Below are 27,043 nucleotides of genomic sequence, written 5' to 3'. Positions count from 1 at the left end.
GGTTATTTCCTGTCCCGTGGATATTACTGGAGACTGAGAGAAAGAGAAGCAGCTAGTGAAGGTAGAGTTACCTTCTTCTAACTGCTAAGGTGGGATGTAGATGTCACTTGTTTAGTCTAATGTCTGTGGAAGACTGAGGAAACAAGGTGGAGTAGTAGTATGTCACTGAATAAAGATTTAAGTCAAGGTCTTGCCGTTTTTGTTTAAGTTAAGCAATATTTTGAAGAGTAGAAAAAGCCTGTAAGTTACTGAAATTTAAAGACTCGAGCAATGATCATGATCTTACTGTGTACAATGCTATTCCATATGGTATGGAATATCCCTTTGGTTGGTTTAGGTCAGCTGTCCTGGTGATGTTTCTTTCTCACTTTTTGCCCACCCCCTAGGAGGGTCAGAGAGAGTCCTGATGCTGTGCCAGCACTTCTCAGCAGCAGACACAACACTGGTGTGATACCACTGCTGTTCTAGCTACAAGTGCAGAGCGCAGCACTGTATGGGCTGCTGCAGGGAAAGTTAACATCCCAGCCAGACCCAGTACAGACCATTAATCAGAACATTTCATTATCTGGGTGTGCTGTTTCATGAGTAATCGAAGCTTGTCTCACCCTTGTCTCATTCATATCTCATCCTTTGTGCACTATCTGTTACATTGTGGGTCTGGCTAAGAGTAGAAAGAGAAGGAGGCACAGGAAGAAAGGTAGAATGAATTTCACAAAGGCTTCTCTCAGGTTAGTTCAAGTGCCAGACCCTATGAAGGGAACTCTAGAGTAACGCAGAGGAAACTGAGCTTTTACGTGTGCAGTATGTTGTGCATAGGATATTTTCTAAGTGTTGCTTGAGAAGTACACTTGCAGAATTGTAGTAAAGGTTACAAGAAAATGACGAACTACTTCAGTTTTAATTTGTGACCTCGATTTTCATTTCATTGATGTGAAGCAAAGTTGGGGGAAATAAGATAACGATGACCTGAACCAAAAGCCCATGTGGTAAGATGGAGAGGCAGAGGAGGCAACTGGTGTGTGTGTGTGGGGCAATCTGCTGTGTTGGCCCTCTGCTTAGTAGTAACGTCTTGAAGAATAAGTAGGAATGAGCATTTTACTGTGTGTAAATAATTGTGTTAGATGTCAGCTGTCTTGTCTTCCTCAGTAACCTCGGTCATCTTCTAATACAGTACTTAAACAGTTCTTGGAAGCTTTTGAGGTAAAACAGGTATGTTCATTTGGGTTTATATTAGCTAGTACATCACAAGACGTGTTGCTAACTCTCATATCATCTTCAAAAAGGCAAACTAATGGGAGGAAAATTAATCTATTTATTTTCCTCATTAGCATGCATATAGGTATATATGGATATATATATGCCATATTATATTTATATTCTATAGATGCTAAAGGCTACATCTTCATGGACAAGTGTGGGTAGGCTAACACTCAAAGGGACTGGCTACTAAACACAGTTTGGAAGATGTGTACTCCTGATCATTTGGTACTGCCCACAAAGGATGAAATTCCTTGAAAGCCTGCCCTAAAATACAGCTAAGCCGGGCTGTGGAACTGTTTGTGTGATTTTCTAAATGCTCTAATAATCTCTCTGCTTCTTCAGACTGTGTTCTTCATTAGGGCTTGGGCAAAATTTAACGATACAAATTCTGAGTCATATAAAGACTCGCCAATTTGCATTAATAGCTTGAAGAATCATTGAGAGCTACTCATTTTCTCAAATTAGCAAGTAAATCAGTGAATGTAGTAGAAAGAATGGAGTATGGAATATGCTCTACTTATTTAGCATTAATTTCTCATAATAACTTTATATTACGGCAGTAAACATCTTGCAGTATATATTTTTGAGGATAATGAAATCTGAGTGCTCTGTCCTCACTACAAATATTCTGATGAAATCATTGTTTGAAAGTGAATGTTATATATCATTACAAAATCAATTTCTATTTTTCAGATGATGCACCAAATCTAAACATACAGTCACAGTATAAGTACACAGCCGGGCTTTCAGCAATACCAAAAGAAAGTGCATTTTTCCTTTTTCCCTGTCACATTTATCTGCTACAGTCGGTATTTTTACATCAATTCTAGAATGTGTTCATACAACATGGGATTGTAAACTGAAGAAATATTTATTGAAATCAGGTATTTTTTCCCCTTCAAGGCCCAGTCAACCCTCCATGTCTCTTTTCCTATACTAAAGCAAGAGGGGAGAGGTCAGTCTCTTCTGCAGTACATCCATGAAGCATCATTAAGCGGAATGCTTTGGATTCAATAGAAAACTTTGGTAATGAAACAAGTGTAGGGATTTTTTTATTTTATTTTATTTTTTTCTAATTTGCAGAGGTCTGAGCTCTAGAGCTTTGAGCTATCTCTAAAGCAGAACGGAGCAACCAAGTACTGTTATATAGCTCTTCAAAGCTAAAAGATGAGAAACTGGGAAGGGGATTTTAGATTCAAGAAGTAAATAGAATGGAGGAAAGGATATGCTTCTGTTCTTGTGGGCATTTTCATTTAACTGCAGGACTGGCTGACAAAGAAACTTGCTGTGTAGCAGACACACAGATGCATCGTAGCCTGTCAGAGATGGGAGGAGACGTGGAAGTCCTGGGGTCCAGAAGACAAGTGAGAAGGAAGAGCTCCAGCAGGGCTAACAGGCAATCCCACTGGGCAGAGCTCTGCCAAGGAGAGTGGTAATACTGGGAATCTCCTAAAATAGGAGTCTCTGGCCAAGAGCCAGAAGTGTTGAGGTCAGGAATACTGCAATTAGAATCTCTGAAACCAGTTCTTCACTGAGAAAGCGAACTTCACCCTGCCAGCGGAAAAAATTGGGCTTGACCTTGCCAGGGGAAGCTTCTCAGTATGTCTGGTGTAGTTAGTTTTGCAAATAAACCTTAGCAGCTCTAGCAATTTCCACAATAAGCCAGCTTTTAAGGAAAAAAATATGGTAATTTTAAACTATAAATAAAGCTTGAAGAGGAAGAAGGGCTAGGAGTGCAAGTACTTCCTTACCCACATTTGCTGTAGTTACAGGTATGGTTATATGAGGAGAAAATCCTTGATCTAATGGGCAGTCTCTGGAACAGTCTTGGGACTGGGTGGAAAAGTGTTTAGTGCTTGTAAATAATCATGAAGTCATATGTATTGTTTATGGTGTCCTAACCCAGGATTTATTGTCCCAGTCCTGTTGCAGAACTAGGGACTTGAGTTGATTTAAAACAAACCTCAAAGCTTTTAAGCAAATGGATTTGCTTTGGCTTGAAAATTCTCATCTTCCTCACATTTATATTAGTGTGGTTGTGCTCCTTGCATTCATCCATGCAGTGTTCTTCAGCGTTAGAAGGACGTTACAAATGGTACATATCACCATTTAAAAAATGCTACATTATACTTTGATATTAAAATACCCGTCAAGGGTGTGGAAAATTACTGGTAGTTCTAGCTAAATAGGATACCACTTTGTTTCTTTCCAGTGTGGGAAGGAAAGCAAAAGCAATGAGCCAGCTTGGTTACCTGCAGCTTTCTCTGTGCTCTTCAGTCCTAGCACAATCGGAAACAAGCCGATCTGTTCCCAGTTCCCACTGCCAGCTCACCCCCTCAGCCCGGCAGTCCTCTGTGCCTTCCTCGTTACATGCTGAACTGCATTCCTTCATTTTACACTCTGACGAGATCTCCTCATTTTCTCCCCCCTGTTAAAGGGCTGTGTGCGGAGCGGCCAGGAGACCACCGTGCTCCCAGGCTTGGTGGCCTCCCAGCCACAAGGGTGGATGTGGAAGAGGCTGGCTTGTGGGCCTCCTTCATGCCTCCTTTGTGCTTCCCGTTTGCTGCCAGTGATTTGAGGGAGGGAAGCCGCCCATCAAAATGCCACGGACCTTACTGTTAAGAGGCTTTTCTTGATGTCTAACCTGAATTTTCTCTGCTGCAACCCTAGTAAGCTGTGCACTTTCCTATTGTTTTAGCATGTGTGAACATGCAGAGCAAATCTTCCCCTTCCTCTTTGAACACTTATCATTTTCCTTTCAGTTTTCCTTTTCTAGACCGAATAACACCAATTACTTCAGCCTTTTCTCAAAGAAAAATAACTTCCCCAGGGGGATGTATTTTAATTTTACAACAGTGCAATGATCGTCTGTATTACAGCAGAATGAGCTCAGTGACTCTCTGGCAAGCCACTGCGACCTTTGGGTCCTTTTTTTGCAGAATTCTTCTTTAACTCATCATTCTCTGTTTGCACAGTTCGTTATTCCTGTCAAAGCTTTGCAAGTTGCATTCGTCCTTACTAAATTACATTTCTAACCCTTCTCTCCAAGGTAACAGGAACCTTTCAAATTACGTTCCTCTTGGGTTGTGTACTTGCAGAACACCTTGTTCATGCTGTCTGCAGCTGTAATACGAACGCTCAGTTCCATCCCTCAAGTCATTCCTGAGAATAGTGGATAATACCTGCCAAAGACAGACCTGTGTGCAAAGCCGCTCAAAATACACCACATGATTTTGGCACTAAGCTGCTGTTGACTGTTGTGAGGGTGCAATTTTTTAACTATATGTCCCAAGATTTTTAATGAAAGTACTAGACTGATAGGCAAAGTAGTATTAAAAAACCTGTTGCAACGTATATGATATATGTCATGTGACATATACAACATATATAAAATTGACCTGAGCAATCTTCTACTTTTGTAATGTAGATGGACGTTGTAAATACATCAGTTCTGCAATCAACTGTATTACCTACTGACTGAAAAATGAGATTTCATTTCATTAGGAAATTACTGGGATGTTTCCATAGCAAGTTTGCTAGAAAGAATAATATTGGCTTCTCTGAAACAATGTTCTTAGTTACCACAGTATTTGCGTTATTTCCTATTGCTTGTATAAATGCACAAGTCTGTAATTTATGGTGGCAGCATTTAAGATTTTTTTTTTTTTAAATTGCATATTTGAAGTCTTATTTATGGGTTGTGTTCTAGCTAAAAGTGCCATTCGAGGACAGAAGAACATTTTCACAAATATAGGTGATTATATCCTCTTACATGGTAGTTTGCAGTATATTGAAGAATTTTCCAAGGACTCTTTAACAATTCTAAAAACTTTCAGAAGAAAGTTATCAGGCAGATAGCTCACTTCCATGCCTTCCTTTCGTATGGATTTTGTAGATAATTAATTACAATAGTTTGCATTGAAGTATTTTAAAGAGAAGAAAGGGAAGTATTCTAAAGGGAAGAAAATGTGTTTCTAATGAATTTGCATGAAGTTTGACTAACCTGGAAGAATTTTTTGATATTACTGTATTATTCAGAGCACATTCATGTAAGAATTCCAGGGCATGTTAAAGAATGTTTATAATTAAATGCTAGACAAACATAGTGTATGGTCAGAAATGTGGCTGTTATTCTGCAAGGTTGAGTTCCTTTATGTTTGATGGCTTGCAATGTTTTATGTATTACAAAATTATATGTAGTTTGTTAAGCCTTTTATAGAATCATAGAATATCCCGAGTTGGAAGGGACCCATAAGGATCATCGAGTCCAACTCCTGGCACCGCACAGGTCTACCCAAAAGTTCAGACCATGTGACTAAGTGCACAGTCCAATTGCTTCTTAAATTCAGACAGGCTTGGTGCAGTGACTGCTTCCCTGGGGAGCCTGTTCCAGTGCGCAACCACCCTCTCTTTGTCATCTCTGCTCAGCTTGTCATGAGAAACGGACTTTATGGTCTCCAGCGGATGATGTCTTTGGTTAAGTTAATGTAATAAATGGAAGAAACTTTTGCTTTCCTGCCATCTTTCGTAAGACTTTATTGCCAGCTTTACAGTCCCTGAGCCATTATCAGCGAGGAATACCGATATTAATAATGAGTGTGTCCGTTGTTTTCAGAAAATGTCAAAAGAAAATGCGTGTGAAAGCATGTAGAGTTGTGTAGGTTTAAATGGCATTAAACATTACCATATTATACTAAAAATACTTAGCTGTTCTACTTACATACTTAAAATGCTTCTGTTAAAAAAGCGTACATACATTTTTAGTGTTATAGTTACTTGTATTTCAGTATTATTGGTATATTCTGTTTCTTTTTACAGTATTTTCTCATGTGTTCTCTTTAGAATGGCTTCACTCCATTATACATGGCAGCTCAAGAGAACCACATTGAAGTGGTGAAATATCTCCTGGAGAATGGAGCCAACCAAAGCACAGCTACTGAGGTGACGTATATTGTTTTCTTTTTATATACACACTTTTATTTTCCTTTGCCTTTATATTCAGATTGCTTAGAAGATTTTCAAGTGGAGTATTTTGAGAACTTTTGCCCATTCGTTTCACTGAGTTGTATTTATGAATGTTAATGCTTTTTTTCAAAACACAGACAAACTGTTCTGGAAGTGGTGAGGAGTCAAGGGATGAAATCCAGCCCGAATCATTTGACAGCAAAACGTCCACTGACTTCAGTGAGCCCAGGATTTTCACCTTTAGTTTATGCCCATTTCTCCTATCACATTCTCTGAGACATTTTTGAAAAATGAATGAGACTTTGGAAAGTGATCCCAAGGGAACCTCTGTAGAAATTATAGGAGGATAAGGTGGCCTCAGTGAAACGGTATTGTCAGGGCAGTACAGTGAAGAGTGGGTCGGTCGTAGGCTAAGTGAAGAGGTACATGCAGCATTCCATTTGAATAGGTGTATGTCTCTGTAACGTATTTACATCTCTGACAAAGCCCATGAAAACTCAAGCATCCAGAAGTGCCATCACCTGAGCAACATGGCTATCTTTGTGTTCCATTTGCGTCGTAACATCAAGGCAAATATCAGTGAATGGAATATTTTAAAATGCATCTCCCACTCTTGTCTGTAGAGGGAGGTTCTCCTGAGAAAATTAAATGACTAAGAAGAATTGCAGCAATGAGCTCACCAGGCATTGTGCTGTTTTCTCCTCAGACAGTTTTCTTCTAGCACTAAACCATGTGGGTGTAAATATGCAAAAGGATGGTGTTCATTGCTAGGGTCTGGATTTCACTGCGGTGCTGTAAACCTGCAGTATCTTCAGAGCAAGCAAAGCAGATATCAGTGGAAAAGAGATGAGTCTCAATCTCAAGAGAAACTGAATCACAACTTCCTTTTGCAAATGAGAGGATCTCAGGGCAATGGGGAAAACTTCTAGATAATGAAGACTGCTCATTTGATTTCCTGTTGCTCTCCTTCTGCCAAATCTTGTTTTGCTCTCAGCTAAGAGAACAAGTAACCAGGCTCAGTGCTACAAAGTCTGTTGGCTTCATGTTTGCTCTGTAGATAAGATATGCAATGTGAAATAGTAATAGGAAAGTTCCTCCCTTGACAAAGAGCTTTTGCTCATGTCTTGTTTATTTTCCTTAGTCTGTATAGAAACTTAACCACTCTGGATTACCTTCACAAGTGGATGAATTAAAAAGTATGTTGCATGTATACTTGCTTTCCTTTTCTTTAAACTGAACTGCTAGCCTTAACAGCTGCTTTACTATCCCTTCTTTCAATGGATACTATACCGTTTGATGACAGCTCCTAAAATAATCCTCTTGTGGCCTGCATACATGGAGATCACATTACCCTGCAGCTTTCTGAAATATTGTGATAGTCATGCAACTTGGCAGAAACGCCCTCTGCGAACGAGTCGCAGTGGATCTTTGGCTCTCCAAGAGCCCAGCCTGGATTCAGTGTGCAGTCACCTGCTTGCAGTCTTGCAGTGAATAACTTTTACTAACTGTGATCAGGGGCACTGGAAATTCATTCATTAATTTACAGGTACCGTGAGGCTGATACGGTTATAATTAGTGTGGCTTCTGCTTGTACACAGACTTCTAGTCATCACTGTAACTCATACTATACTCTAATTCTGTTAAAAAAATAAAAAAGGAGGCAGGGGAGGAGAAAAGCCAGCTGCACCCCCCCTCAGAACCTGAGTCCAAATCTGTCTTCTCTCATCAGAAAGGTCAGACCTCACTTTTGTGGCCTGGAGAGTAAAGCCTGTCTATCCCTTTATCACTTACCTAGACAAGTTTTGGTTTCAGATCTTGCTCAGGTGATGGTTTCAGTGATGTGAGTATAACTGAAGGATGGACTGAACTTCTCTCTGCTTTCATGTGTGCCCAGAATTTAGTTTCACAAACAGAATGAAGAAATGATACATTAAATAAGGTGGGACAGCAGCCTGAACTGAGGATGCCACCACAGTACACGGGGAAGACATTCTGTTTGGCCTCAAAGATTGTTCTCATGTGGGGAGATGGGGAAATGTAATGCTTTCTCAGGGCTCTTGTTAGCCATGCTTTCCACAAGTAATAGGAGAGAATGCAGAAAGGGCTGGGGCCTTTTAGAGAAAGATGGAAGATAACGCAGGGGAAATCAAATGTTGATCTTGTCTTTGAAGCTTTGAGGCTAGCACCGCCTTTGGATATACTTTGTTTCCTCTATTTCATTTCCTTCCTCTCTTACATGTGTTTAGGTACAAAATGAGAATCAGGACGAGCTCAGTTTCATGGGGCCCTCTAATCCAGGATTTGTTCTCATGTTTCCAGAGGCAAAAGGAAAATGCATTAAGCCATTTCAACACCTAATGTGGCCCCAATCTCAGAATTATCTTTACAGTTCAGCTGTTTCATCAGCTGTTCTCCAGTTTTTAATTCACTGTACAGAATTTAATCTCTATTACAGAAAGAAACTATAATAGCATAGCTGTTGCAACGCACCTACCCACAGTTCAATGCAAAAGGGAGTGAATGTTATTAAATTACTAGGGGGAAAAATTGCTTTGGCAATTCCTCAGATGTTTCTTTCAGCATATGTTAGCTCTCATTCCTTCCTAAGTCATCCTTTATTATTTTACATCTTTCCATTTTCGTATTCTTAATCAATTCTGTCTCTTACGCCTTCTACAATGTCTTAATCAGTTTGCTCACTTTCTGGCTATAATCAACTCTTCGCTAGATGTAGAAAGTTTTATTCCCTTCCCTTTTCATCTCACCGTTACTCAGCATGCCTTCTGGTCACAGGCTCTGTGCCATGCTCTGATCACAGTTTGAAGGCTGCTCTGCTCCTCGTGGTTTAGCTGCCCTCCAGTCTAGCATGTGGTTGTAGTAGCACATGTGCTCGGACAGCACGCAAGACTTGAGCTAGATTTAGTTTTATAAGTCAGAATAAAGGGCATGTGAGCAGGCACTACTTGTTGAGATAGCAAGTTGTGAGCACGTGCTACATTTCACAGCATTGGTAATCCAGGCCATGTGTGGTGGAACAAGAAAGTTTGAAAATAATTTTAAAACAAAGCTAAAGCTATAAAGGAAAAATAGATAGATTTTCCTGACTTTGTTTTTTCCAGAAATAATATGATGTTTTGCTGCTTAGAATTAGAATAAATTACTAAATATGATCTGACTTTCTTGAGTCATAGCCCATGCATGGGCTATGACTCAAGACTGAATGGGAAAGAGAACTAGAATGGGAAAGACTAGAATGGGAAAGAGAAGCAAATTCATATGAAGATGTGCTTTCTTTTCCCAGAGATACTCAGAAACAGGATCTCTTTATATTTTTCACATCTATCTTGTTCAGTGCTCACTAATCCTTTGAAAATGTTGCAAAAATATGCTTTGCGGTCCATTTTAAGATGCCAAGTTAATATGAGAGATACTGTAGAATGATCCTTTGCCTGTACTTGACTTAAAATATATATATGTACACACACCCATATATATATATATACGTACTTTGAAGTGAAAAAGTGTGCTTCTGACATGTTTGGAGTCACATCTGGGTTAAAATGTTTTGCCTCCAACGTCATTTCACTGGAGTGCACTTGGTGCAGAGGTAGAAACCAGTTGGTGATGTGCTTATGAAATTTCCGTGTGCGAACAGTGCTGCGCAGTTCAGTGAAACTCCACGTCCTTCAACTTACTGCGGACATTTTGTTCTCTTGTCTTGCAGGATGGTTTCACTCCCTTAGCTGTTGCACTGCAACAAGGACACAATCAGGCAGTGGCTATCCTGCTGGAAAATGACACCAAGGGGAAAGTGAGATTACCAGCCTTGCACATTGCCGCTCGAAAAGACGACACCAAATCAGCAGCGCTCTTACTGCAGAACGACCACAATGCTGATGTGCAGTCCAAGGTAACGCGCCGCTGCCCTGCAGGTAACAGGGTAGTCATGCGGCTGAGTGCCAGCGGGCAGCGACCTTTTACTTCCTTCATCCTAAGTGTTGAAGGTAATTTCTTCTGTGGGGAAAGACGAGTTCCACAACCAGTATCACCAGTAATGTATCTACTTCAGCAGTGTTTAGCGACACAGTAATTGCAAGCTACACATTTTTTTTGCTTTTTCCTTATACCTCCCATTCCTGTGGTAACCAGCTTTCTCTCATTATTTGTAAACCAGAAGAAAGAATGGAAGCAGAATCACTGCTTCCCTATTAAATAGGATACTGGTTTATTGCCTGTGGGAACGTAGGTTATATTTAATGTTAATGCATGCTTCAGTGGCTTTCCCATTATAAAAACATAACTCATTTCAAAAAGCAACTGAGTTCTCCGTTTTGCAGCCAGTCTTTAATATCTTTCCTCTTTTTCCCAAACCATGCTGCATCAGATGATGGTGAATAGGACGACTGAGGTACCGAGATCCAAAATTTTTAATTATCCTTTCTGTTATTTATAATTAATTTCTCTGCTCTGTGGCAATATTTCTTTAATATTTAGCACTAAAAGTTGTGACTCATTTTTATTGAATAGCAATTTGTGACTTAGCAAACCTGTTTTTATTCATCATTTGTTTTATAATTTCTTTTTATTTGTGTCACCATATCAAAGTAAACTTTTGAAAATTCACATTCAGTTCAAAGAATTTTGAAGTGAGTAATGGAGCTAAGAGAATGAAGATGTTCTAGCTCAATTAAATTAATTATGAAAATGCACTAACTTGGCATAACTATATTAAAGTGTCTGGCTCAGCCAGAATCATGGTAAAATTCATTTTCCTTCTCGTACAGTAGAACATATAATTGAATCCTCCAAGGTAAAAACTTGTTTGGAGCATCTGTTTATTTTCACCATTGTTCTTATCATGATCTTTTCAGTGAAGTTTTCAGAAGTCCTTAGGGGATAGTACATAATCAGAATATTATAGTTCTTATACTGATTGTGGATGTAACAAGTCTCCACAAGTACTTTCACTAAAAATGAAGTGTCTGATTGGCTAGAACTCTGATTTTCCTGTTTCAGGAAAATGCTGTTTTAGGAAATAGCATTATTTCCAAGAACGCAGTCTTTTTTTTTGAATGCCTGCTTCTTCACTTACGGTAAATGCGAAGCAGTTTACATCTTCTTCACTGGCCATTACATTGACTCAAAGTACCTTGCATTTGTCACAAGGTAAATACATGTCCTTGAGAAGTTAGTTGTCAATGCAACATAAATTCACTCTGTAGCTTAGTACAGAATCGTGTTTGTGTGCCGATATCCTCAGTAGACGTTTTCCCAGTAATTTACCATGGCAACAAGGCTAGGAATTTAATGGCTGTTTTTATTGTACTTCGATCAGGGTCACCTGTGGGCTGACGAAGTAAATGGAGTTAGGATAAAATAATGGTCCGACTGATGTATCTTTGGGGAATAAAGTTGATTTCAAAGCGCAACATCTATCTTTATTCCACATTTTTATACACATATTTATTTATACATGTATTTATTCTGTGAGCAGTTTACAATAATGATTGGTATACTGAAGAAAGAAAATCTAGTTTAAAATACAGTATAGTCCAGAAGCCAGAAGTATTTTACTTTCCCATAACTACCAATAAGATTGTAAGATCTGATCAAATCAATGTAAAGCTCTCCCGGAAAACCTCAAAAATGAGGTCGTTTCTACTTGAATTACTTATGAGACTAAAAGCTTGTTGCGTGCCCTACTTTCTGAAAAATTACTCGTTTTTATTTTGTTGTAAGGTAATTCTGTATCTTGTAAATGAAGTGTGTTTCACCTTCTAGTGCTCAAGAGGCAATAAGTAAATTGTGTTTTTTTCTCAAAGAGAGATGGCAAAGTTTCTTTGGCTCTTTTGAGATCTAAATTATATATAAATGTAAATAATTATGGTTCTTAAAACTATGCTTCTTATAATAAACAAAGTTTCTCATGTAGACCAAGCTCTTGGATTACATCTTGAATAATTTGTAAGTCTTAGCTCAGTAAAACCAGAGTCCAAGAGCTTTTGTTGTTTCTTAGACAAGAACAGTAGACAGATGCAGCCCAAAAGACCCTTGCTGTTTATGAATTTTAATAAGGAAGCTCCCTTTATTTTCTTTAAGGATGGATAATATATCAGTTAATTAATAATATATTTCTGTTATGAAAGCTACTGATTTATTTTTGGCTTGAACACTGACTCAGAAAAGGAAAGTAAGAAACACTCTTGATAATATCCCACATGAAAACCACATACCCTGCCTGAAAGACTTTGCTACACTATATGTTAACTGGATAAAATCAGCGTAATACATTTGTTTGCCAGCAACTGTTAAAGTCGGGTTCTAGTTAAGTTGATTAGATTGTATAAATTGATTCCTCTAATAAGGACTGTTTCCTTTTGTAGAGTGGCTTCACACCTTTGCACATAGCTGCGCACTACGGAAATGTCAATGTGGCAACGCTGCTGCTAAACAGAGGAGCTGCAGTCGATTTCACAGCAAGGGTATGGAGGAGATTTTTTCTCTTTTTAGTTCTAATGGCCTATGAAAGTGGGAGCATATCTTTGTGTAATTCCTAGTCAAGAGTAAATGAGAAGCAAAATAATGCTGAAAATGTGTTGTATTCAAGACATCTATTTTTTTCCTCGTAATTTTTAAAAGTTACCTTCATGTAGAATCCTTGGGAGCTTACTATCAACTAGTTTTCGCAGTTGACAGAAGCAGGCTCCTTTGAATTGTGTCAGAGTGCCGATGTTCTCAGGATATGTCAACTTACTTAGCTTTCCTGTCAGTTAGACACACTTCAGAAATCTATATAGGATTTATTGTCTTTTTCCTGTCTGTTAGGGATTCAATATTTACTATACCACTTTCATTTGATATTTTCACATGTAAACATATTTTGAAATAGCGAAAGTAAGGTACAGTGCCATTATATGAATACAACATTATACGTACTAATTAATCATGACTAATATTTTATGGTAAGCAACTGCAGATCTACATAAAATAGTCTATTTGTTTTCATGCATTACTTAGTTTGAAGCATGTCATCTGGTGCCATGAAAACCTCTGGTAATCTGTAATATCACTAAATCTTCTGGATCACAGATTTCTGTTTGCTTTTGCATTGCCAGGCACACTTTGAATTATTTTAGGATTCAGCCTTTCAGACTGACTTCCGCCCATCTGGAGTAGCTGCTAATGTTACCTCTTGCCCTCACCCCAAGCATTCGCAAGGACTTTCAGCCTAAACAGGCCCTGTGCTATTTACATTACATTTATGAGATTACTTTGTGCAGGAGTCATGCATTTGTGTAATCTGTGTGTTGCAATGATTTAAATGCATCAGTGTTTTGTGAATATTGACTCATTGGGACTCTGGTATATGTTTGTTTATTTGTCTGACTCTGGGACTGCGATGTTTGCTGCTTTTGCAGATGTGCTTCTTCGTTTATAAAACAAACAATGAATAAAGATTCTTGCTTAAAAAGGAATTACTAACTCTAGCTTACATGGTGTGTGCCTAGCTCTGATGCTCAAATACATTTTCATTTATTCTCTATAATGTGATGGTCTCATTCTGTGAGCCAAACACAAATTCACCGCCATTATACACCTTCAAATCCATCATGCTCATTGTTTGTTCTTTTCATGGTGTAGAATGGAATCACCCCACTGCATGTGGCTTCCAAAAGGGGAAACACAAACATGGTGAAGCTCTTGTTGGATCGCGGAGGGCAGATCGATGCCAAAACCAGGGTGAGTGTTTCTATTCCCTGAATATGATGTTGTCCCTTCTTGGGAATGGATTGGGATTTTTTTGCTTGCTTGTTTTTCTTTCCTTTTTTTTTTTTTTTTTTTTTGGTTGTTGTTGTTTTTTTAAACCAGAGACTGGGAACATCAAGCTTCATAACTAGGCATTCTGCTTCAGTAATTGTGTCTTGTGTTCTGTTCTTAAAGTGAGACATGAGATGCAGCTGTTACAAATTTCTCAAAAAGCCAAACAAAAAATGTTCAGCTGAACACATCTCCAAAAATATTAAACATTGCCTCTTCACAAGTGTACTGTTTGTGAAACTTGGACCAAATTTACATGGTAACTCCAAAAACAATTTCTGAAGAAGTATTTTTCTACCCTTTTTTGTATTCAGAATCCTACCTTTAGTTTTCAGACTGTTTTAAGTAGACTGTTTTCTGTGGTATCAGAGTAAAGAATGGCAGGCACTGATAACAGAAGGAGGCAGAAAAACTCTTCCCTTCAGTGTCCTCTGTAACCAACCTGCATCATACAAGAAAAAGCCGATGAAACCCTGGTCTCGTTGAGGAAAGAGCTAAGTGTGCTGTTTGATCCAAGTACATGTGGCACAGGAGCACACGTGCTGCATGGCAATGGGAGGTCCTAAGCCCAGCTAAGCCTTTCAGTCCCCTGACTCCTGTATGTTTGTGCCAGTCATCATGAAAAGGAAAACTATGTTAGTAGGCTGGCAATCACTTCTTACTGAAGAGTCAACATTGGGAACGAGTAACCTACTCTGTGCCAGCAGAGTATCACCTCTTCCCTGGACAAACCACAGAGAATTAGGTGATGATTACTGATTTCCTCCTCCTAATTGTCTAGTTGAAAAGCCACACCTATACTTTGCTCTTTATTCATTCAGGACAAGCGAAAAACACACCACTTTGTATGTGCAGGGTTAATTATTTAAAATTGGATTTTGGAGCCACTCAGGAACATGTTGTCGTTAATGCAAACTGAAGAGCACAGAACTTTGTTACTGAAAGCTGCTTGTTCTTAAGCACTGATCTGCGAAGTATTATCTCCAGGTAACACAGTCTTTCAGAACACAGAGTTTAGAGCTGCACTTAAGAGTTTGAACCTAAATAAAGCTTTCATTTAATGAGGTAGAAAGGTAGGGTATATTGCATTCAGCTGCCGTGGTGGTTTATTCACCCTCAGCAGTTACTTTGTTACTATTTCATCAACTATTTGTTGCTTCATAAGCTATGAAGAGAAACATGATTATCATGTAACTCTGCATGTGATTACGATTTATATTCCTGATGTCTCTCTTGCTCTTATTTTTTTAAAAAACTGATGATGATGGAAGATGATGCATCTTACAAAGGTGTGCAGTAAATCATCCCTGTTCAAATTCACCTTAAAAAGTGCCTAAAATCCTATGGTAAAGAGGCATGAAATGGTAATAATACACTGTAGTCAGGATATTTCACATATACATAAGCACAGCAGTCATACAGGAATGGTCCATTCGGTCTATGGGGTGACAGTATTGAATCGCCTCTTTGCTGTTCAGTATTTAGATACTTGTTTTGGACAAGCTGTGCCAGATGATTGAAAGGATATCTTGGATTTTATGAGGTCAAGATGTATCCCCTCCCTGCACACCCAGAAAGATTGATGTGCAATTGTGAATGAAACTGAAAGAACAGGACTTTGCCCAGTGTAGGTGGAAGGCTCTAATTTTAGAGTCTTCACATTGTCTCGGCTTCCTGCCCTTTGTCAGCTGCTACATTAGCACAAAAACTGCTAGCACAGAGCTACTGGTGACACCCATAAAGGTATCCTAAAGCACATACATTCCAGTTTGCACAGGCTCAGCAGCTTCTTGCTTCCATCTTCTGTCTTCTCTCTGCTCGAAGAAACGTGGTGGTGGTCGGCTGCGTGTACTTTACAGTGGGGGAGATTCCAGAGCTTGGTTTTGCCGTCAGTGTCTCTCTGTGGCGTGCTCTTGTCTTCATGCCAGCTGTTTATGTAGACTTGGTGTCTTTTTCTTTTCTCTTTGCTTTGTCCGCATGCCTTGTGCTTTGCTATGGCCGTGAGTACGTAGGGTACTGAGGAGGTAGGTTGTGTGTTGCATGCCATGCATACATGTGTTTTGTACTTTAAAGGAGAGGCCTCTGCCTCCTGCCTTGGTACTAACATGCTTGCCTTTCCATACTTGCCTTTTCATTTCTCCTAAAGAACACTTGCATTTTTCCAGTAGGTCAGATTCACTGGAAGACAGTGGAATTAAATGTGCTAGGGTATTTCATTGCCAGGTAGCTTGGGCTTTTATTCATGGTCTCCGTACCATATTGAAATAAGCTGTTCGGTTAAAGAAGTATTACTTGCTTTCATTCATTTTATTTTTAACCTTTTTACATGACATCTGATGATGCATAAATTAAGATGTGAAAAGATATTTTAAGAGATCTTAACTGAGCCCCCAGTACTTTAACTTTACGTAGTTAATCTGTGAAATCTTTTTATGTTTGAAAATATTCCACTGGAATATTAGGAGCCTATGCATTGTCCAAAAAAAAATAAATACATGCATTCTTCAAAATGAGTAAATTATGAATGTGTCCTACTGTTCCACAGTTGATATTGCATGTCAGAGAAAAGCCCTACTTACTGCAGGAACTGTTTTTGTTTCATACACATTTCATAATATATTTCCTGAAATTTTATAGCATTTTGTCACTAAAGCTGTAGAATTGCAAGTAAATCCTCTTGTTGTATATGTATGTTTTAAAACAATATTAAGTGTTTTTGGTAAGTTTTACTGTTTTTCTCAAATAACTACTAAATAAGTTCTTAAAATGTGTGATTTCATTTCTCTGTTGTATTGCATCTAAAGGAAAAAATGTAACCCCCATTCCCAATGGTACTGATGGGATTTTTTGTTACTACTGTGTTACATTGACATTTGTGCTATTAGTATTTACATCAAAGCTTCATCTGGAGGTCTGTTTGATCAACGGTTAAAATTCCTGATACTAAAACATTCCATATTTAAAATCTTAATCAAACCTATGATCTCTAAAAGTTCACCTTAAAAAAGGACTTCAGTGACATGTTTTAAAAATACTTTAAAATTTAGCTGAGCTTGTGACCTGCATGGCTTACTGTGGTAGACCAGCGGAGTTGGGTTTCAGAAGCAAATGCCAAAGAACTTGGCATCAGTGTGTTATCTCTAAAAGACGGTGGAAATTTCAATTTTTGCTTAAATCATTGCCACGTGATCAAAAGAAATGTGGCAATTACCAGTTCTCTCTTGGAGGGAAGGAAAGCATTTATGGTTGCTCAAGCTTCTGCTCTTGGGGATGGGAAGCTTATCGTGTCTGGAGAACAAGTCTTACGAGGAGCGGCTGAGGGAGCTGGGACTGTTCAGCCTGGAGAAGAGGAGGCTCAGGGGCGACCTTATCGCACTCTACAGGTACCTGAAGGGAGGCTGTAGCGAGGTGGGGGTTGGTCTGTTCTCCCACATGCCTGGTGACAGGACGAGGGGGAATGGGCTAAAGTTGCGCCAGGGGAGGTTTAGGTTGGATCTTAGGAAGAACTTCTTTCCTGAATGGGTTGTTAGTCACTGGAATAGGCTGTCCAGGGAAGTGGTTGAGTCACCATCCCTGGAGGTCTTTAAAAGACGTTTAGATGTAGAGCTTAGGGATATGGTTTAGTGGAAGATTTGTTAGCGTTAGGTAGGAGATGGACTCGGTGATCTTGGAGGTCTCTTCCAACCTAGACTATTCTGTGGTTCTGTGATTCTGTGTCAGAAAGCAAATATGTTGTGTGCCAGGAGGGTGGCAGCTGAAGAGGGGAGTAGGCTTGATGGTGGTGGGCAGAAAGTCTGGGGTGATATCTGGGTTGGAGAAGGGCCTCAGAAAAGGACGGAGACCCAGCTGGACCTGAAGGGAGCAGAAAGGTGGTCACAGAGATGTGTGGTACCAAGGGAAAAGGAAAAGAAAGCTGGAGGGAAGGGGGGAACTTGGACTGTTTTTGTTCTTTTTCTTTTTTGGTGGTGAATGAGCTTCAGACACCCCTTAGCACCCATGCTGTGAGCCTTTTGAGGTTTTCTTTGTGATAGTGTCCCTTTTTGTAAATATGCATCCTGACAGAACAGACGTGGCTCTCTGCGATCACAACGTGGCTGTGGGCTTTGTGTCATTAAGGCAGCATACTGGGAGCCTAACTAATGCTCTTGGCCCTGTGCTGTGCTTGCAGTGTTTATTCCTGCAGTAACGCTGCTGTGACATTTTCTCCTGCTCTTACAAATGCACAGAGCACTAACATTTCATGGGCAGCTTTTGCTATTCCTAAAGTAATGTTGGATTGTAAATATCTAATCACAATGCAGGTGCGGGCTATAAAAATAATGTATTCATGTGATGTTTCCAAGGTGGGAGGGATGTTGTACAGATTAGCTAAGCAAGCAATACAGATAGCAACTACGACGCAGAATTATTTAAGTTAATATCTTATTACTCAAGCAGATGCATGGTATATTTTTTGCTGTGTTTTTTAAATTTGTACCTTGAGAGGCATACCTGGAGGAATACTGTAGAGCATGTTCAGTTACATCAAGACTCAGAGCTTTGAGCAGGAGGTACACTTGCCTTGTCCATTTTTAAAGACAAGCACTTTAATAACAACATAAAAATGAACAAATGTAAAGGCTTTTATTTGTCAAGCAAATTTGGACATTTTTGCATGTCAAACGTACAGAATACTAAAATTTAATCTCATCCCTATACAAATGAGAATATGCAGCTGCAGTTTGGAAGAATTCTTTGATAATATGGCCTTTGACATTCATATGCTATCATCAGTCTTCATTCGAATGAGCACTGAATGTGCACAACTGTCCTTCTGTTAAGACACTGATCACATAATTTCCCATTTTCCCAAGTCCTTCTTGTAAGCAAAGCTTCTTTTTGTTTCAGTCTCCTCTCTGGTTAACTGAGGTTAAAGCATTTTGATTACTGTGAAATTACCTACTAATTTATTTGCTGGAGTTCTGCAGTTAGGAGCCATGCATGGAATTAAAAATTAATTATGCAGGTTAAAAAAATGACCATTGATTGATCTTCGGGTAGAAAAAAAAAAGCGAAAGTTTATTTTCTATTTTGACAGCTGTTTGAGAGGAAATAGGAATGATGGGATTTCTTGGCTTCCACACATACAGGGTGGATGGTAGTGTCATTTCTAGCTGTGCCCCACTTCTTGGTTACATTGCCAAGAGTGTGCTGGGAGAGTACCACATACAGCAACAACTGAATGTCAGGTACGGGAAGTCACCTGGAAGATGAAAACATTTAACTTGCCGTAATATATATTACTTGGGATGAGGGAATAAATACCGGGCTTTTAAAAACAGAGAGCTGTTGAACTTCATGTCTCTTTCTGTGCTTCAAGTCTGTGTCTCTTCGACCCTATGCTGTATGTGTGCCCTGTCACATGGCATTTGATCCTTTGGTCAGCATGCAATCTTCACCTTACGTTGTGTGCCAGTTAGCGATGGAATGATTAAAAAGGTAGGTAGGCAAACTCCTGCAGCAGGTGTCGGAGCATAGAGAGAGGTTCATTGCAAGTAGATAATGGTGCAAAAGCAGACTCATCTTGTACAGCGTGTCTCTTGATGTTGGTTGATGTCAGCTTGTCCTCACTGAATTATGTACTAATTCTACTATAACTCCCTTTTAAATTTCCCTCATCTTTGAATAAAACATAAGCACAAACAGAATTTGAAGTATTAAATACACAACATTTTAAAAATATGCGTGCAGCTTTACCCAGGGCAGAAAGAAGGAAGAGAAAGAAAATTACATGGGAAGGCTGCAAAGCATATTGCTTAATTCAGCTACTGGAAACTGCACAGATAGTAAATGATACACATTTATGAAAAATAGGGCAGGAAAAATAGGATAGATATATTTTTAAAACCTATTTTAACTGGCAATTATAGATAAGAAAAAAGGAGAAAACATGCTGTATAATGATTTAGTTCTTTTAACTAGACTTTCTTGTAGAGTTGAGGTGTTTTTTGGCTTGTATTGTTCTTTTTCCCTCTCTCTGAGGATTTGTCCTGTTTCTTTCCAAGACTTCACACAATTCTACCTTTCTTTTGCTATTCTATTAAATAGAGAAACATCAAAGTCACTATTTAGATAAGGAAAGTGAACCTCCCACCTTGATTAAGATGCAGAGCACAAAAGGCCAGAAACTGGAAAGAAATGCCAAATAAATACCTTTCATAGAAATACATTTGAGACATATTCTTGCCTTAGTAATGCTAATGGGAATCTTGTGCATGAATCCTTCTGGCAGTGAGATGAAAATGTACCTGTTTTGCATTTAGAGACTTGATTTAGGGTCCTCTGGAGTTTCAGAGAAGAAGAAAACAGGTAAGTTAGTTATACTCGATTCCTTTGTGTTGATCAGATCTGTTAGGTGCCGAGCGAGCACCTTTGAATTCTGTTTGTGGGTTTGATCTTGCATCTGCTGAATTTCATTGCAAAGCTTCCAGGGGATTTAGTGATGCCGCAACTGCCTCTGAGGTAGTGAACGCCAAGGCACACCTAACCCTGTCAAATGTTTCTGAAAAATCTCTGGAAACAGTAGATAAGTAAAGGAGAAAAATTCTTCCCAGATTTCAGTTCCTCACTGATGTGGAGCTTTGTGTGCTGCTAACTCGAGAAGGAGCTCTGTGCTTTTAAAATTTAGGATGAGACAGGATGTACTTCTTGGAAATACCATTTGTAGAGTATTAAAGGGCTGTGCTTGCATAACCAAAACGATGTTGCAATCTAGAACTACTTTTAATTTAAAATTGTTAATAGTAGAAGTGAAAATATCATGATGTACACTTCCCACAGACTCCACGAAGGCAAACTGTATATCTGTGTGTGCGCTAACTCCTACCTAAGGCCACATTACTGCATTTTCACTACCTGCTTGACCTGTACATAATAAATCTATCTCGGACAAGCATACTCATAATTTTGTTGTTACTGGATTCTTCAGAAGGCACCCTGGAATAATAGCATCTACTTCACCTAAGACAAGCAGCTTGTCTCAAAGAGAAAAGGCTTTCTCTGTGATTAAAACTATTGCTATTTAACAGTTACAAGCCTATGTCTGTTGAATGAGTATTGATGACTTTTCTCAGTGTATGCTTGAAAAGTATTAGGGCCTAATGAGATAAAATCTTGAGTTATAAATTTTCTTTTTTCTGTCATTCAGCCCTAATGTTCTTTTCCAAACATTTTCTTGCTTCATATTTCTTGTCTTTTTCTGTATAAAATCCAAATTATAGCAGAATTACCTAGAATGCATTCCCTGTGTAAATGTCTCATTGATGCATATTTTGCTATCTCTGCTGTGATCATTACTGAGTAGCCTAAACAAATCTTTTTGTACAGGACAGTGTTCTGCAATGGAACAATACTGTGGAGCTGGTGCTCTCACAGTAATTTTAGCAAAGAACTGTTAGCTCTTTGTTCTCAATCACAGAAACAAAAGATTTTGTTCTCTTGGTTTCTCTTTCTGCTTTAAAACCGTCTTTCTCCTGCTGCCTGTTTGAAAAAAAATAAATTCTAGGGCAAGTTTTCTAGCATGGACGTTTCTTCTTTCATCTCTGTATCAAAAGCTATCCAGAGGACAAGGGTTGAATGACAGAGCATCTCTGGCCCAGCACTCATTAACCAGAGAGGCAGTACAATCCCAAATCCATGCAGAGGAGACGGAGAGGAGGAGGCAATGCATGCTCACATTATCCTCTTTGATAAGAGACTTCCAACACACAGTGGGCTTTCTCTCTGAAACTGTAATCTTAGTACAAGGAAAAACAGGGAGGAAACTTCATGTAATGGAGCCAGCTTCGGTTAGGAGTCAATAAGTGAGCTTTTTAACACACTTGTGGGGCTGCATTCTTGCAAGGGTGTTTCTCAGAGTGCCATAATGGACACCGGAGGATGCGCTCATTTACTTTCCCTCATTTTGCTTTAAGGATGGACTCACCCCACTCCACTGTGCTGCAAGAAGTGGACATGACCAGGTTGTGGAACTGCTTCTGGAACGAGGTGCCCCACTGCTTGCAAGGACCAAGGTGAGTGCCTTATTAGAAGACACGGTAACAGCTCTTTATAACTTTCCAAATCATCTATAATGTCACTGAAAGGACGAGGAAGAAGAGAGGAACATTTCTGTTCTCCCAAAGGGAATGTATTAATGGGTGTAATGGTCCAAAAATAAGGTTTTCTTACATAATTAGGAACTATGCTTTCCAAATATGTGAAACAGTATATACTTCAATACTCCTCTCTGTAATACCAGACTAAACACCTGAAATACAGTGCTATTGAAAGCGCTTCACTTTTATGGCTTCTTACAACTGATGGAAAATGTGGGCAGAGACTTCAGAGAGATGTTTCTACATATATATTTTCCTATCCCTCATATAAACTAATTAGGACCTGTGATTTTCACGGACTATTTCATACTTGGAAAATTATTTCAGTGTCTTCTTATTGATTTCCAAGAAGAGTACATCTAAGATGACTGCATTTATAATAGAAATACTGTCTCTTTGGTCAAAACAGTGAGAAAAAGACACTTGTAGTATAATAACAAACCCCAGTGAGCAGCACTTCACATCAGTAGATTTCAGAGTGTCTGACAAAGGTAGCTGGTATCATTAGCTGCAAAACAGTGGAATAGAGTATTGCAATGATATGCTTGAGGTCCCCTGCGAGATCAAGAGAAACAAGCAATTTAAGTATCATTTTCAGACCATTGCATGCTTTACTGAGCCCCACTCCCTCAAACATGGCTCTAAACAAGGGCAATTAGTGTATTCTGAGCCATCGTTGTACTTACTGGAGACCAGTAATATTTTCTCTTGATAGTCTTCAGGTTTTATCACTGAGTTGCATGCATATCAGATAAATCAAGTACGGGTGTACTCAAGCTTTGTATCCCTTGATAGCACTAAGTAGTCCAGGTCATCTCTTTATACAGGAGGGATCCACAGTGAGATGGTAATTGTAGGCAAAAAAAATCCTTAGACCTTCTCTGCTCCCTTTTGTGGGAGAAGGTGCTTAGGTGAGCCCTATCTGCCAGCACCCTTCACTAGGAGGTAGAAAACCTTGGTAGAACAGACCCTACCACATATTGTGCATGCTTCAGGCAGGACCCCCAGATGCTCCCATCCAAAGGCAGATGATGCCAGCCAGGGCAAAACATCTGGGTTGCTGTGGCAGCATCTGGACATTCCCCTGTGTTGAGGACTGAGCAGAGGAGAACTGTACTGTGAATAATGCCCTCCTTCCAGGTAACAAACAGTCGCTTTGACCACACCAATTCAGTTACCAGTTCAAGTCTCTGTATTATAGCCTATCTCTAAACACAGTGCTTTTAAAATATCTCATCACATGTAAAATCAAACTGGGTTTAAAAACAACTTCATTTTCTAACTTGCCACTGAAACAGGTGGTTCCAAAGTGGAGGCATACAAATTTGCAAATATTAAAACTTTTTTTTTTGGGGGGGGAACAACTTGTTACACATATTAATAGCAACAGTTCTCTTTCCTTTGAATTGTCTACTTCCCACAGATCTCAACATATGTTGAATATGTTTTATTAACTATTAAATCACAAGGCTAGATCCTTAGATTCTTTTCCTTTGATTAACCAATGATTTTAATCAATTATATAACGTTTCTCTAAATTTCAGTGTGTTTCCTGGAAGGAAAAGGGTGATTATAGTTTTTATTTTTAATTCCATCTGTAGCTCAGATGCAGCCCTGTTTCGGTGATGGGATTACTCTGCAAAGTCTCGATGGCATTCTTTGAGAATATGCTGTTATTTAAGAGAGAGGTGCTAGAAGTTACCATTCTGTTTTCTTTTACCACAGAATGGGCTCTCCCCACTTCACATGGCGGCCCAGGGGGACCACGTCGAATGTGTCAAACATCTCCTCCAGCACAAAGCTCCCGTGGACGATGTCACCTTGGACTACCTGACCGCCCTCCACGTGGCCGCACACTGTGGCCACTATCGTGTCACCAAGCTCCTTCTGGACAAGAGAGCAAATCCCAATGCTCGTGCCCTGGTAAACCTGCCCCACCTGTGTCACATAACAAACCTACCAAAGGCAGAGGAGTAGCTCTTACTAGTAAAGCCAAGTGAAAACTGTCAAGAAACTCCAACAACCCTGAATAGTTGCAGTCACAAAGGGGTTGTCACACTTACTCATTACCAGTATTCTATTTTGTACCATTAGGCGTAGTCATGCACCATGTCCCATGACCACTGGCTGTAGTGTCAGGTCAGGATGCTCTGCAGAGTTCCTAAAAGCACAGCTATTTCTAGGTGATGGTAACTTACGCACTGGTATTTTGTTGAATTGATAGTTTAGTTTTTCATACTATGTTGTGATACAGAAATAATTTTTAAAAACTTTCAACTGAAGCAGTAAGCTAATTGGCGTGGAGAAAATATATTACGAAACTAATTTCTGTATTTATCAGATTAATACATTCCCTTGTATTAGGTGCCATGTTCCTTCCTTTTTAAAAAGCAGTTCTTCTGATGCTTACATGAAAACAGGTATGATTCCTTTCACTCACTGTGCAAACCATCATCTCCTAACTAAGAGAAAAACATTGTGTTTGACTTCAGGAGCTTTTTAAAGCTTTCAAGAGTCTAATCTATCCAAAACCAGACAATATTTCTTCTGCTCTGTCATTTTTCTTGACTTCTCTATACTTGCAAATCTCATAACCCCTTTTTCTTCCTTCCTCATCTCATGTTTTTCTTGTTTGGTCTTTTCCAGTATCATTTTCACTTGGTTGGTCTTTTTCAATGCTGTTTTCATTCTGACTTGTTTTTCTTGCTAGTCTTCTGATTATCTTTAGCTGTACTTTCCTCAGCTGCCCACACATACACATTGTATGCTAGCCCCCACATCTTCTTTCTTTCCTTCCACGACCAGAATATACCTCCCTCTCCCCTCCTTCCTCCCTGAGAAACATCTATGCTGAAAGGAAAGGAGAACACCCTCAGGCTGCTCCTTCCTTCTCTCCTTCCCCCTCTCTCATACTCTCGCGATTCCTCCCCCATCGGGGACCTGTCACCTCTGGCTTGTTTACAGTATTTAATACATTAAAGATGCTCATGTTTTCTGTTAGTACTATGTTTTCTATGCCCACTCCTCTCATCAAATTTCTTCTTGCTTAAATAGAAATAGCAAAGTCAAATCAACTCAGGCAATAAATTAAGTGGAAAATATGAAAACTTCAGAAACAGTAAAACTCCCTATGAAATATATTGAGATATGATGTGCAGGAGGTAGAATATCTAATGGTTTTGATTACTTCTTAAGAAACTAGAGAAGGCTAATAGTAATAATTCAGCAGAGAGTACTGTGATGGAATAAATTTTACAAATAGTTCATTTTCATCTATATTTAAAAATGTAATAATTAATATTTGCAAAACAATTTAGGGATACAAGCACTATATGAGTTCTCAGCTTTTTCAATCTGTGTATGCTTTAAAGTACCTTCAAATCAACTAGCAGTTAACATTTCTCTTAACAGAAGCTGACGGTAGAATAATCTGTCCCGTGTCTCTTACTAGGAGCTGAGATTTCACTGATAAATTGTTTACTACTAGTTGAGTGTTTAGCAATACTGATACCTTTCATTAGAAAATGCAGCAGTTCTCTGAAAATGTTACTTGTGCTTTTAACTAAAATGTTGACATAAAGTGAATAATGTGTTCGCTTAGCTTTAGGCACACATTTAACCTGTGTTAGCAGTAATAGTACATAAAAAGAGCTTGATGTCAAAGCATGTGTTACAGCACACAGTACGAAGACATGCTTTGTTGAAAGAGCCCCAGTCTTACCGAATGAGCATTTCAAAAGAAATGAGTATCTGCTGACTGTAAGCACAACACTACGCCTACTGTCTCACAGTATAAGATTGCTAGGTTGCAATACTGGTCTAAGATGTTCCCTTTTCCACTCCCCTTTCATTCCTCTTCCTGCCCTGTCCTATGTAGTTTTAACCCAGATGAGGGCTGATACCTTGCTTACAATGCTTTATGACTCAGCAGGGCAGGAGTAAAGGAAGAAGGGCCAGAAATATATTGAGACTTTGTGAAACCACAGCTGAAGTAGTGACAATTTAAGGTGTCCGTGCAAAATACACACATACACAAACATGAATACAGTATACTGTAGATGGATGCGCAAATACAAAATAAATACACATAGATGCTTAAGGCTTGCACAAGCCTACAAGATAAAGACAAAAAATAAGGTGGAATCTGGAAGAAATACTCTGTTCTGTTCATAGAAAGGTATAAAATGTGCTTTGTACATCTCAAAAGACTCTAACTGGTTTCAAAGTTACCACTATTGTTTCTTAGATTTTTTTTTCTTGTGTTAGGCAATCTTGGAAGCTGCTGCAAATCATTTGTACACATACACATGTGCAGCCTTCAGAACCACATACATACATACACGTGTGCGCACACACCTGCAAGTCAGAACAGGCATGTCTGTATTTGGTTTTCAGAGGTGGAAGTTCAGTTTCTCTCCATTGCCTGAGAAGAAAGCAGCAGCACTGCTTTGTTCTGCCTCAGACTACTGGGAGATGCCTGTAATTCATAACCTCTTGTGCTTAAAGAAAAATTGCTTCTGGTACTCTAACCCTTCTGCTCCCAGCGCACCAGCATGGAGCTGTGTGGAAAGTGTAGTTGCATGTTTTTAACTAACATGACTGTCTTTTGCACAGAATGGTTTTACTCCACTGCACATTGCCTGCAAGAAAAATCGCATCAAAGTCATGGAACTCCTGGTGAAATATGGGGCTTCAATCCAGGCTATAACAGAGGTAGAAAAATGTTTCATACCCTGGAAGAAACATTCCTTCTCTCTCTCCTTTTCTGCTTCCTTTTTTTCTCTTTCCTGTCATGCCTCACTTTCACTTATGTTTTAATTAAACGAAGAAGCCCCTCCCCTACACCCGTGCAGAGGAGTAAAACT

General features: G+C 39.2%; 1 protein-coding gene across 50 annotated transcripts in view; it reads left to right on the top strand.

Annotated features, from left to right (window-relative positions):
* ANK2 (ankyrin 2) overlaps positions 1-27,043 on the top strand; it is a 351,779-nt gene that overhangs the window by 228,171 nt on the left and 96,565 nt on the right. For 44 of the 50 annotated variants that reach the window (XM_035325572.1, XM_035325573.1, XM_035325569.1 and 41 more), the window contains 8 exons: positions 6,103-6,201; positions 9,950-10,135; positions 10,610-10,633; positions 12,609-12,707; positions 13,867-13,965; positions 21,996-22,094; positions 23,904-24,101; positions 26,793-26,891. In XM_035325572.1, coding sequence (XP_035181463.1) covers positions 6,103-6,201; positions 9,950-10,135; positions 10,610-10,633; positions 12,609-12,707; positions 13,867-13,965; positions 21,996-22,094; positions 23,904-24,101; positions 26,793-26,891 — 903 coding nt within the window. The remainder of the gene's footprint in view (positions 1-6,102; positions 6,202-9,949; positions 10,136-10,609; positions 10,634-12,608; positions 12,708-13,866; positions 13,966-21,995; positions 22,095-23,903; positions 24,102-26,792; positions 26,892-27,043) is intronic. The other 6 variants (XM_035325550.1, XM_035325558.1, XM_035325568.1 and 3 more) reach the window with 2 other exon arrangements.

Source organism: Oxyura jamaicensis, chromosome 4 (assembly GCF_011077185.1).
Source record: "Oxyura jamaicensis isolate SHBP4307 breed ruddy duck chromosome 4, BPBGC_Ojam_1.0, whole genome shotgun sequence".
NCBI classification, from domain to species: Eukaryota; Metazoa; Chordata; class Aves; order Anseriformes; family Anatidae; genus Oxyura; species Oxyura jamaicensis.
The sequence above is the reverse complement of the archived record's forward strand: the minus strand, read 5'-3'. Positions and strand labels throughout refer to the sequence as shown.